At 43.5% G+C, this 13,972-nt stretch overlaps 1 protein-coding gene across 1 annotated transcript in view; it reads left to right on the forward strand.

Annotated features, from left to right (window-relative positions):
• Positions 1-9,573: 9,573 nt before the first annotated feature.
• The window catches only part of grik2 (glutamate receptor, ionotropic, kainate 2), a gene marked incomplete at both ends in the record, with an annotated part of 157,514 nt that continues 153,115 nt past the window's right edge, over positions 9,574-13,972 (forward strand). The window contains one exon of the mRNA XM_080857505.1: positions 9,574-9,691. Within this exon, the coding sequence (XP_080713631.1) occupies positions 9,574-9,691 (118 nt within the window). The remainder of the gene's footprint in view (positions 9,692-13,972) is intronic.

Here is a 13,972-nt window from a genome sequence, read left to right on the forward strand (position 1 = left end):
TCGGTTGAGTCCAAGAATAACCAGAAATGAAACCATTGTAATATCTACAATGTCATGTACTATTGTCTTAGCAACATAACATGATGGCCACTGCACCCTGTCTTCTCAGTCTATATTAGTAGTATAATAATAATCTGAATTATAATTAGGTTGTCTCTAAAGCAGAACATCTCAGGACACAGCAGATGATTTGAGCACATTATCAGAAAAACATCAGGTGTTCTTTGACATGACCAACCAATTCAGTCAGTATTCAATTCAATTCAATTTTATTAATGTAGTGCCTAAACAATAAAATTGTCTCAAGGAGCTTTACACAGCCCAGGGCTGAACCCCCAGTATTGTGTCCTGTAGTGTGTTCAGTTCAGTGTTATGTTTCCGGTAAAAATAGTTAAAAAAAAAGGGCCATCCAAAATGAGATGATGTTCTAGCTGCTTGGTTTTGTACAGCCATTGTGCCATCACAGAGTGGATCCACACATGGCCAGAATCTCTGCTGAAGTGGTTGCAACCCTGCCCTGTGTTTCATGTCATTAAGGACCCATCCTTTTACATTTTCAGACTGCCAATCAGTGGTGAAGTATGCACAGCTTTCACTCTTTTTTCAATTATGAAGAGGTGGATAGACTCAGGCTGAGAGGAGGTGAACAACATTTGTTTTGTTTTTCTGATTGCTACTGCTGGAGTAGTCATTTTCTCTCTACCTTTCGGAGTACAGGTACTGCAAACATGTGATACAACAAGACGGTCAGATCATCATTTATTTATGTAGCTGTCTTGTACAATAAGGTTGTGTGCTGCTGGGCCTCTCAGCTAGCATTTGCATTCTAGTTTGGGCTCCTGTTTTCCTGACGTGTATGAGAAAATAAATATTGTATTACAGTATAGAATATGATCCGTATTGCATCCTGCTAGGCTCATTACTGATGCAGAAGTGCATTGTGGGAGTGCCTAAGTATTATGTTAAATCATTAAAATGGTGCAGTGTGAAGCAAGAGCGGAATGCCATTTAGTGCAAGCCACTTTTGATGCGGATGCTCCTGAAGATCCCTCCAAGAAAACGCTCAGCTAGGTAAATATCAGAGGATTTTGCAAAGTATTTAGGCTACGTTAGTTCCTCCCATAGAAAATGCCCTCTCCACACACGCTAAAATACGTTATCACTTCATTCATGCCACTGCTCCTCTCTGTGTCTGAATTCTCCACTATTTACATCCAGCTGGTTCTTTTGTGTGCACTAGCAGAACCTTCCCTGTATCTTGACACTGTAAGCACTCCAATTAGAGCTTTTGTGTCCATGCTCAGCCAGAAGCATGCACCTTCCCCACACAACAAAGACTCCATTTATCAAAGCGAAGCCTCTGAAAATCTTACCCTTTCATTCAGCCATCTGATTAAAGAAAAAAAAAAAACAGCAACAACAACGAACAACAAACAAACAGAAACAACAAACTCTAGGATCAATTTTGTATCCCATAATAAGTTCATGGTGCTGTGCTGGCACCGCAGTAAACTGCAGCACATTGTCTGATGTGCCACGGAGGTGCTTCTCATTTCCCCTCCTACAACTCTCTTTCCCTCCACTTTCTGCACACTATCATTTTTCTCACATTGTTCCCTTTTCAAATGGGAGACACTCCAACGCTGAGGTTTGGGAAAAAAGGAGGGGAAAGACATTTTCATGTAGCTCATTCACACAGCTGGTTTTACTGCTCCAAAGACTGGTACCTGGACAAAATACAAAAGGAAAAAAATCACATGTACCTGTCACAGACCAACTGTGTGTGTGTTCACACCACAAATGTCCTCTATCTACGTACTGTGTGTGTTCACACTGCCAAAGTCCTATAGCTACTGTGTGTGTTCACACTGCAAATGTTCTCTATCTACTGTGTGTATACACAGTGCAAACGTCCTCTACTGTGTGGGTTCACAACGCAAACGTCCTATTCCTCCGTCAGTTTTGATCTACTATTTGTGTTCACACTGCAAACGTCCTCTTCCTCAGTCAGTTTTGTCCCAGTGGTCAGCTCGGACACGCACCAGCTGCACACGGCGGTCAGGCCTGGACCGATGGCCGTTTTCTTCCGCCCACTTGCTGTTCAGTGCTGCGTGAGCTCTGTGAGCGGGCCGCTCGGACGGTGCTGCGAGCCACGGAGGCGGAGGAGGTCTAGCTGTGAGAGACAGGAGTGACTCTGACTGTCACCAGGTGCTGCAGTGGCTATCTGTATCACCCGAGGAGGTTGTGCTTTCAGTGCCGTTGGTTTGTCTGGTAGCAGGATTATGCAAAAACAACTGAACCGTTATGTAAAAACAACTGAAGACTTGGTGGAAGGGGTATAGCATGGGCCGAGGAAGCGGAGCGGATCTGCATTTCACTTTCTATAACATTAGAACATTGGGCCTTGGTGAAGGTCTGCACACTCCGAGTGCCCTTCTTGTTTTTTTTTATCATCTGGGAGAATGTCCAGTACATCTGTCATCAGTCATATCACCGAAGAGGCTCTCTGTAACTCTTTCTCTTTCTCTCTCTTTTCCCCTCTTTCCCTTGTCTGACTCCATAGGCTTGCAAAGGATATTCTAACGGTCATCTTTAAACAAAGAGCCCAGCCCATAACAGGGAGTTGTGTCAACAACAACCAGTATAAATAGGGGACAAAATCATTTTTTTCACCTAGTGGTGAAACAGTGAGACAGAAATCAGTCTTTTTTTTCAGTTGAAGAATTTTTCATCTGGTCCACATTGTGGCTGTTTTCCCCAGAGGTATTTTAAAAATATGCCCACTTAGGCAGCTGCAGAGAAGATTATGCTCATCTAAAAGGTTGTGAAACAGCGAAATGCAATTAGCAACCATTAAAACTTTACAATGATTATGTGTGTGTGTGTGTGTTTGTGTTTGTGTGTGTGTGTGTGTGTGTGTGTGTGTGTGTGTGTGTGTGTGTGTGTGTGTGTGTGTGTGTGTTGTGTTTGTGAGTGTGTGTGTGTTGTGAGTGAGTAGGTGAAAGAAAGAGTGCGACAGAGAGAGACAGATTAAATACAGAGTAAGAGAGAGAGAGAGATAGGAGAGAGAGAGAAAGATGGGGTATACTATATAACAAAGACAGGAGGAGAGCTGAAAATGGCCCAGAGTATTTACTCTCTGTGAAGTACTGCATACACAGCTGAGAACAACACCACTTAGAAAGAGAAGCGGAGAATCAGCACTTTTTTCGGAGGTCAGCATGCCTCACTGTCCTCTTTAAATACTACCAGATGTAAAGAGCTCTCACGGAAAGGTCATATGCAAACCATGTTAATTGTTCAGGTATGCAACAGTGCTTCCCCATTATCTAGACAACCACTTAAAGTCCAGCAGGCCTAGAAACATGTTAGAAGCCAGCTGGAGTTGGTAAGACACACTCACAGAACATTTATATTTTTCTGCTAATGTGAAAGAAAAACGTAAGGGCATATGAATGAAATGTTGATAATTTGGTAAATCTGGTAAAGTAATTATTAGAACATATGATGCTCAATGGTACATTTCCTATGTGGCCATCTGATGAATTGAAAAAACTGAATTATTGTTTGAATGGCTGCTGTTTAGGTTGTATCTGCCAGTTTGATGATATTCATCGCATGAATGTATTGACCTATCTCTGGGATGGTTTTAGACAAAGTTCCGCTTACAGGGAAAATAGAGTTTATTCCTTTATTAATTAAACACTCTTACCTACAATATCATTAGAGACATTGGACATCCAGTGACTCATTCATTTGGTGATATGTAGATTACCATGTAGTTTGAAAGAGCAAAAAAGAAAAATAAACACCTGAAAAAACTAGAGGTAGTCTAAACTAGCATTCAAGTGTTATTTTTCTCCACATCTTTTTCTATGACACGATTGTTCTTTATTAAAGTAAGTTGTGCCAGCAATAAAACAAAGATTGAAAGTCTTAAACACAATAAAAGAACAATGTGTCTAAATGCAGGCTAGAATATTGCCTTTCACAGCTTGCCATTGGCTGGGATAAGTGACTGTGCTTCTCTTTTTCCCATGCTGGTGACAGGCATCCATTCTGATTAAAATGCAGCGTTAAATTGACGAGGAGAAGACAGCGGTGGCGACTGCTGAAAATCTACATTTTCATGCGAGACCTTAATCTGCAGCCACCCTTTTGTGAACGTAACACATGCTCCATGGTTTACTAGTAGTTTATTCCTAGTCTCCATGGTAACGTTAAAGTGAGACCTATCCTAGTGGGGCGAGGCGAGAGATGAGGAGGATGATCTCTTAAAGCCTGCCTCCCTCATCTTCTTTTGGGACAATGTGAGATGCCAACTGAGCTCATTAGAGCTTTCTGGTGCTTGGGAGCCTCTGAATGAAAGAAGCACATTAAGGGAGCTGACAATGAAAAGCAGTGCAGAAGGCCTTAATAAGGGCAGCACCTTATAGCGTGGTATGGCGGTTGGTGGTCTTAATGGGTAGAATGATCTCCAGACCGAGAGGAGAGTTATCCCAGTGATGTGGGTGGTGCACAGTTAGGGTGTGGGTGGATATTAGACCTGAGGAGAACACATGACACGGACAACATATCAGTCCTTCTGTTACAGTAACGGACACTAGCTGGACAGAAATGCAGAACATTGGCTGCGGTTGTAACTCGGTGCGAGTTTGCTGAGGTCACTTGTGAAACGAATGTAGTGAAAACAGAATGTCTGGGGGAGGGAATAAGTGGGTGAGTGAGTAAGTTGATTAAATGATTCAGAGAGTGAAAGAGAGAATGAAGACTATGATAGGGAGAGCAGAGAAAGACATCTTGTTGCTACTGGTCACTTGTATCTGTTAGCAAGAAGACACATCATTATTTTCCAAATTGCTGTCAGCAAATCCCCCCTTCTTTAGTTCACTAACGGGGAACATCAACCTATTTCAGATTGCTGACGAAACTCTTCCTGAATACATAAAGCACAAGTCTGCCTTGGCATGGTTATATTCAGGATGTCTATAGTACATTTTTTTAGGCAAACATACCGTAGCTTTGTGAGTGCCACTCTTTTTTAAACCAGTATTATTGTACTCCTTTTCTTGGAAGTAATCCATCTTGTTTTCAGGCATTTCGCTTGTTGTGTATCATAGAAAGAGCTTGGAGTGCACATTTTAGGGCCTCCGTGTTTGTTTTTGTCTCTGTCTGTGTGTTGTGCTGCATGTGTGTGTGTTTTGCAGGTTGTGTGCCATACTTCTTCAGGCAGATTAGGTGAATAATTAATTTCCTCTCCGACATGGAAGACTGGCTGTAATTAAAGAGAGGAGAGAGAGAGAGAGAGAGAGAGAGAGAAAGAGAGAGAGAGAGAGAGAGAGAGAGAGAGAGAGATGAAGCACTGCTCCTTTTGAGGCTGGTTTAAGGACTACAGTGCCTGCTTTCACTTCTTCAGCCCCTCACAATTCCACTCTTCATGCAGCGACGAGATGTGGGGGTCGAATCAAAGATTCTTTTCATTTTCCTAAATTGCATAAAATGGGTGCCCCCCTTGGCCTATGTCACCCGGCTACAGCGCAGTGCTGTCTCCAACATTAGCTGTCAAAACGATGATACATAAAAATGTAATAATACAAAATAAAATACAAATTTTTTTGTGACATAATAAATGACAATGCAGTTTTATTTGCATTTCTTGGCCAATAATTTACGAGGAATCGTGTTTAACAATTACCTTGGATTTTAAACTGACTGATGCGCTTTCCTCTGCTGTCTCCTAAAACTGATGTTACCTCACCCTCGTTAAATAAACCTCTTTTCTACAAATTCCATTCAGAACAATCGCTTGATTTTACTGCCAACTGTATCACTAGTAAAGATAAATTAATGAGTCTTCTGAAGGAGAACTCGTGTCCACCTTTAACTGTGCGCTCCAGAGATCTCTGGTCTCTATGTCCCCTGTTGCTTTAAGCAGTACGTTTTTTTGTCCAACAGGAGGCGTGTCTTCACCGCGTCCAGAGCGCTCGGAGACGCGAGTCTGAGGGAACCGAATCGGCTGCGCTATCGGAACAAATGAACTACTTTCTACGCCTGTCGTGACACTTACCATCTTATTCTGCCTTTGCTTGTCGAAGGTAAGGGCATTTATGTTCATGTAGATCTTCTCTTGACAGTTTGTTATTAAATTATTTTACTGTGTTTTTGTGCCACGCCAGTTTTGCTTTTATTCCTCCCCGTTTTATGGGCAGAAGTACGGGTAGCACCTTCGTGCGCTGTAGAGTACTTTGAAGTAGGAGGAGGATCACTGCACATCGTGTATTGATAAAGAATATTACAATTTTATATTAAATTGGTTTCCAATTATATTTGGACGTCCTCTGAACAGGTAAATATGAAGGGACAAAGGAAATGTCTTAGATTACAACTTATTAGTTAACAGGCAACATCACGTTGAGCTGAGACGTGTCTGCACCCAGCAGAGTGAATTAAATAGCTTACCTATCCTTGCCGACGTTCTCTGCATACACATACTATTACATTTGGGGGGGGGGGGGGGGGCGTTAAAAAGATATTGTTGTGTCCTTAGATGTATATCAAAACATATTGTATCCGAGGGGAGTTTACGTGACCTGCTTTGTGAATGACCCATAGACAGTGCCTATTTGGACGACGAGAAAAGTCCACCCATTCGTGTACGCAAATTGCCAAAATGGTAAGCATAGGCTACAAGGGCGCACTCACGACTCTTTGTCAAGTTTACGATCATATGATGTAGCTGAGGGTGCCCACGACGGCCATTATCAAAAGTCCTTCATCAACAACTGAAATCAAACTCATCTTTCAAAGGGCCAATATTGTTTTAGGCGGCTGTAAATCCAAACTCTGCCCCTATGGTTTTAAAGATACGAGATACCATGACAACCCACTCCGCCGTCTCCGCTCATTTAGCCACATACTCTTTCTGAACTAGAGGGGGCATCCTAAGCGTATGCCAAGTGATTTTAATTGAGTTTTTAAAAAGTTTGTTCATGCTATGTTTGGCTCTGTTACCGACTAAAATGCCTGGTGATAGAAATCAATAGGAAGAGAGTAGTTCAAGGAAAGGTAAACGTATTATCACACTCCTATTACCATATCCTCGTATCGGCAATAGCTATGCACTGTGTGACAGAAGACGAACCTGGACCACCTTCGAATACAAAAATATGTTGAATGAAGACAGAAGTTTTCGCCGAAATACAGCAACGGGCCTATGCATCTTCGAATGTCGAGAATACTTAACAGACTGTAGTTCTAAAGTAATTCAGTCCCAGTTCAATCAACATTACGCCCCCCCCCCCCCCCCCCCCCCTCCCCCTGACTGCCTCTAGGATAGTTAATATACCAATGTAGATTCGTTTGTCAGAGGAGGCGAGATGGCCCACACCGATAAAAAGACCAACCTAATATGACAAAGACTGGCACAATCAGAGTTTTAATACTGGGAATCTAATTTAAACAGACCCACAGGACCGATTACTGCAATAGCGTATTTCATTTTTCTCGCTGAATAAAGACCATCGCGCCAGAGTATCAGTCAGTGACAGGCTAAGGAAAGACGCTATGTGATACATCGATTATGTTTGTTTTTACTCTCAATCATGTTCATTGGATTGACTTTCTCGACTTAGAATTGACAATCAAATGTGTTTACCGTGCTCTCGAATATAGCCGACCAATACTTCTCGGCAAGATGAAGACTATGGGCGCATAGATCTGATATATATTTTTAGAGTTTAGATTTAACACGTTATAAAACAGCACACTCCAATGAATGGAAAAATACTACCAGCCAGTGCCTGTTTTTATTGTAATGGCGCGGCTCTCACTTGTGAGGTCACCGTGCGCTGTCCGTGGTGCTGAAATGTGCTCTCCACCCATTGTTTTGTGTATCAGTCACACAGGCCACAAGTGGACTCTGATTTGTCTTTCTGTTACAATGAAGAAAATATGCATGTATAATATTCATGACTCCATCTTTACCTCTACATTTCAGAGATACTAACTCATGCAAACTTTGAACAGCCTCTTTGCAATAATCTTCAGGGGGGGGGGGGGGGGGGGGAAACATCGGTTCATAAATTACACGTCAGTAAAACGACGCGTAGGCTTTCCCCACTCTCTTTACTGGACCCTTAATAAACAGATAGCTTCGGATTGTAAACCTGATTTAGGCCCAATCCCATTTCTAATCTCTACCCCTACCCTTACCCCTACCCCTTTGCCCTCGCTTTTTCAAACGGAGCCATACCGAAGGGGTAGGGGGTGAAATGGGATTCAGCCTTAGTGTTTGTGTCAGTTTCTCAAGAGAGGAATCCCTCCCGTATTTCAACAAATTAAGTGGAGGTTATAAACAGCATAGTAAGGAATGAGTTCAGTATGCGAAAGTTCAGAATAAAAAAATAAAACACTACCAACATGTACCCGTTAAAATGTTTAAGCAAATTTGATTCGTACAACACAACCTAAAAGGCTAAATATTTACAGTTTGATAAATATTGAGCTTGAGCTGTAGTTGGAATTTGTGAAATATGCAATATGTTTATTGGAAATTGCATTCGATGTGTCAAACATGTATAGCTGCAGTGGGTTAAGCATGGTACATATACGCATTGACTATACAAACGGATATAATATATTTCGCGTATGTTAGAAATAATTTTCAGGACGATCAAGCATTATTTAATCTTTTTAAAGAGGCTGACAGCACATATTAAACTGTATGACTTAATAATGAAAGGAATGTCTACAGCACGCGGCCGTGAGTCGGGATATATGTGATTCCCAATGGCCCGGCAAGAGTTGCTTCAAACGCGGTGCCCTGCACACCGGACCCTCGAGGACATTATTGGCATACATGCCAACTACAATACAAGGCGACTTGGATGTCCTCACTCCCACGGCCAATCTTCTAAAATTCATAGATTTACTTTACGGCTCGCCACGCCACCACTCCTGGAGCCGGAACAGCTGTTGGTTTTCAGTAGAAATTCCGAGATTAAATGGGGGGTCTGGTGGCAGCCAGCGACACGTCGGAAAAGATGTGTGTTTCGGTGTCAGATATGGATCTGAGGCATCTTGTGGTCAGCAGCACCAGCGCGGTATGCCCGATATTTGCTCGCTGCCTCTCTGTCTCCCGCTCTCACACTAATCTTGGCTCGACGTCAGAAGCGCTGTAGCAGTGCAGTAGAAAGCTAGCATAGACAGCCAAGACGGACTGAATGTTTTGCGCCCTTGTGCGATCAGACTGTACCCGAAACGATACCTGTTTTGGATACTCAATCTTCCCTGCCCTCTCTTTCTCTTTCTTTCAGACCGCCCGCAAATGGATTTCTCTCGGATTTTCTGAGACTAACATGGATGCCCCGCTGGCTGAGTGGGAAGGTTGTTTCTTGGCGCAGTAAGACGGACACGCGGAGCTTGCTAATGGATCCGGGGAGTGAATGCCCTCTCTCCGTCTGACCATGCCGTGATCCTGTGCGAGGGCCGTCACCCTGCTTTACGTCAAAAAAAGAAGAATTTCTGAGGAATATAAAGATCCAGGGAATAACATTTGTGAGCATTACAGAAATCATGAAGATCACCTCCCCACTAACTAATGCGAGATTCAGGAGATTCACCGTCAGGCTTCTACTGCTGCTATTATTATGTGTGGGATATTCACGCGGAATGCCACATGTTTTAAGATTTGGTAAGACACAATTTCATATCAATAGTCTGCGTTGCCGGTCATTGAAATGTTTAAATACTAATCTCTTCAACTTCTCTGAAACTCAGTGACCTAATTCACGACACCTAGTTTTGTTCTCACTTCTTCCGAAACGTGTTGCTGCTACCGATTAGTATCCCCGAAAGTTGTTTCTTTTCTTTTCTTTTCTTTTTAACAACGCAGAGTTCCATGCTTCTTTTATTTTGTTGCGCTATCCCCATACTCTTCTGTGTTGTAGTCTATCTTACAGATTTCCCTTTGCCGATGAGGGATGCTGTTTCTCTCAAGCATTTTTGAGAAGGCAAACTTTGAGAAACTTTATTAGACTTGGCTATAGTTGAAAAATGTACCAATGTACCTATGTATGATTTGATATTTTTGATAGTAGGCCGCCTAGTCTTATCTTTTAACGCTCTCCTGTCTACAAAAAGCAAACACACAGGTTAGATAAAGAAGTGTGTGTGCGTGTGTGTGTGTGTGTGTGAGAGAGAGGGAGAGAGAGAGAGAGAGAGAGAGAGAGAGAGAGAGAGAGAGAGAGATAGGAGTCTGTTAAATCTCTCACTCTGCTCTCTTCTGTCAGCGAGAGAGGGAGGAGAGAGAGATAGAGAGACAGAGAGAGAGAGAGAGAGAGAGAGAAATGTTTCACAGTGAATCAAAGAAAACGCGATCTCTGCCAGCAGCTCGGTTTCAGAGCTTTTTTCCCGGGGCCACGGGGAGTGTGAGTGGAGCTGTGTATAGCGGTAGCATGGAGCTTTAATCGCTCGTTTAGCCAGAAAGATAACGGATACTTAAACTCTTTCAGTACTTGCTTCCCGGCGTTGGCACATTGCACGTTGCTAATAGCAACCATTTCAAGGAATGCTTTGTTCTATTTCAGCGCACCCATATTCTCTTGAAAAGAAAAAGAGATGCGCTCCCGGGAAGTTAAGCCCTACGTGGTCCTGCGTGCAGTGCTGGTGTCTAAACTTCGGCGACACTCTAAACTCCAGAGGCTCTTAAGGGTATTTAGCTCTGGCAAGGCGCTGTCAATCATCTCATAGGATGCTCATAAATGCTGATCATTCAGCAGTTTCCGCCTGAAACTCCGTCCGCTTGGATGTTGGTTTGACCGCAGTGCTGTTTTTTTTGTAAGCGTCATAAGCCTCTGGCCATTGTCCCAATGCCACACGGACTCAAACTCGCGCGCTGTAAACTCATTTCATGTGGTGGTGTGGGAAGCCATTCTATTCTCGCCGAGTGGTTTGCACTCCTGCTCGGTTTCGACAAGGGCCCCTGTTTAAAACACAGGCCCCATCTACATGGCTTCTGCCACTATGGCAAGAAGTGGGGTTTGTTCCTTGGTCTTCTAAACTCTCTTTTTTCCTACAGCAGGTCAGCACGAAGGGTAGCAAGGATATCACGTTGCAGTTTGCAGTTGCGTTTGGTATTTTTTAGGGGATGCAGCTGAGCTGATTCTCTCTGTAAAGGGACTGGCGTTGGAAACTACATTTTCCGCCCTTGTTTAGCTGTCATCCCGTCATGTACTGTCAACCAAAATGATGCGTTTCTCCTACTTGCAGTCACAGTGGGAGACTCTACGCAGAAGCATCACTCGCTACACACGTTCAGTGCCAAAGTGCGTAATGTAGTCAAGGTAACACAATTTAGATGAAGTAAATTAAGTCTGTACATCCATTCAAATTGCTGCGACATGGCAATGAAACATCACCTACAGCGCAAATTTCCAGAGGGAAGAGACGTGCAGCTCTTTTTACTGTAAACGGAGGGCTAGTGTTACCTGTAGTGTTTTCAAGCAGGGTTGATTCTGTTCTAAAGAAAAGTCCTCCTTGCCCTTTCTTTCACATCGTGTTTTCATGCCTACTGTGTTCTTTTCAATTGCACCTAGGTTTGACATGGAAATCACGAAGCAGCAGCACCTTACAATCACACACCATTCACACCTAACAGGGAGAACATACATTTGCAGTTGCAATTTATACTGTACAGATATATGTCAGAAGAGTGTCATTTTGTCTTGTCGCTACCACTCTTGAAATCCCAGCCTACTTCAAGAGGCCCTAATTCCTTGCTATTTCTGTAAGGGTGATACTTTGACATTCTAGCTGCTATAATATGCTACTATAGAAAAAAAGATAATAGCCAAATTAGACAAGTAAAGATAGTGTATCTGAGACTATATCTGGGGTAATGATGACACTTTCAGGGCAATACGAATAGGCTGGATGCTATAGTCTTACTGTGATGGTGCAAGGTTGCCCAGAGCAGTAAGTAGACCAGACCTAAAATAAATCTTTTGGGTAGACTCACTTCACTGGTTTCTTAGAATGAATGCTATGCATATTATGCAATTATCTCTCTCTCTCTTTCTCTCTCTCTCTCTCTCTCTCTCTCTCTCTCTCTCTCACTCTCTCACATACACATTCTCTCTTGGAGGGCAAAACTGGATACATATGTAGCAAAGACATTAGTCGATGAGTTACCCACTTTTTTTGACAAAAGTACACAGTTGATGTCTTGAAGCAAATGTATAGTCCAAATGATGGACTGTACTTGTGGAGCTCATCGACATACAGAAGCACGAGGCAAGTTGCAGACAGTCTCTCCAGCTCCCTCTGGGGTTTCAGTGCTTCTGCCCTGGTGGTGAAATCCTGCCCCCGGGTCACAAGAAAGAAGGCCTTCACCCCTCTCAGGGACTTAATCCCAGGAGACACCTTGGCAGATCCTGTGGTGATGTTTCGTGTCTGCGTGTTTATTTTAGTAACCATCTATGCACATAGATCTATCTTTGCTCTGAGTATTACTAGATCAGGCTGATTGCTGATGGGCCTCTTCCTCTCAATCATATCATCATTGCCACTGAATCAGCAAAGTGCGAAGTGTGTGGGTGTGACAGAGTGAGTGCATGTATGTTTATTTGATGTCCAGTGTGTGTGTGTCCTCTGTTAAGTGTGTACGGTTGGGTGAGTTTGAAAGAAAGAAAGTATGTGCATGAGTGTGTATGTGCATGATTATGGCTGTGCACATCTGTGCATGTTCACTGTGTGTGTGTGTGTGTGTGTGTGAGAGTGTGAGTTCGGCAGCAGATTGTGTGTCCATATTCACCAAGGGAGGTGGGAGTGACCCATATTGTGGCTGTCAGTGTGTCATGGTAAAAGCATTGAGCCTGACTATCAGCTGGCCCAGTGTCTGTGAGTTCCCTTGTGGCGCTGGGTAAGCGTGACTCTCCCTGGCGAGTACTCAGCCTTTACTATTCCGAGTAGATGGATAAGTGGTGTCCATAACCTGCTGCCTTCTCCATCGGGGGAATAGCAGACCGCCCCCCACCCCCCCTGCTTTTCTTTTCTAGGCCTGGCTGAGGGGATGAAGCTGCCGTGTGCTTTTGTGGGTGTCATCACATTATGTTTCCTTGGGTGCAGGACCAGCTGGATGTGACAACAGCTGGCTAGCAGACATCCCCTCCCCACACACACACACACACACACTCACACAGGCACGGACGCACACACACAGGCACGGACGCACACACACACACACACACACACACACACACACACACACACACACACACACACACACACACACACACACACACACACACACAGAAACACACACACACACACACATATACACACACACACATACACACACACACACACACAGCTGGCTCCTGTGCTCGCTGGTGCTTAGATATCGGTGTTCACCAACCGAGACAGGCTAGCTGTGCTATTAGCGATATGGTTGATTGTTTTCAATTCCCTAAAGATATAAAGTTATATCTGTCAGTGCTTTTTTCCTCACCACTGTACTCCGTCAGGCAGAAAGTGCCGGACTTTGGAGCTTCTGCAGCCTGAAGAGACTGAATCCTATTTAGTAAATCCTGGGGGATTAGTGTGGCATATTACTGTTTATTGGAGGCCGATTATAAGTGGATTTTATGGTTTGTTTATGGGGACCTTGTGACTTGTAACATGAGCTTCATGAGCAGCTGGACTGGACTCTGTCGAGGCAGGACTGTGACATTCTGACAAATGCATGGCTAGAATGTCAAAGCTCTGGCTTCAGCTCTGCACAGAGACTGACAACCGGTGGGAATAGCGTAACAGTCTTTTTAAAGCCAGTGAATGGCTTTCAGTGTAACAACGGGTAAAACTCAAACAACTGTCTCCAACACTGTCCCTTAGATGGCATTCGCTCGCTTCATTCGCTGGGATCTAGTCCTTCACAACTAAATAAATGAAGACCTGGAACTTCTCCACAAACAAA

Source organism: Sprattus sprattus (assembly GCF_963457725.1).
Source record: "Sprattus sprattus genome assembly, chromosome: 19".
NCBI lineage: Eukaryota > Metazoa > Chordata > Actinopteri > Clupeiformes > Clupeidae > Sprattus > Sprattus sprattus.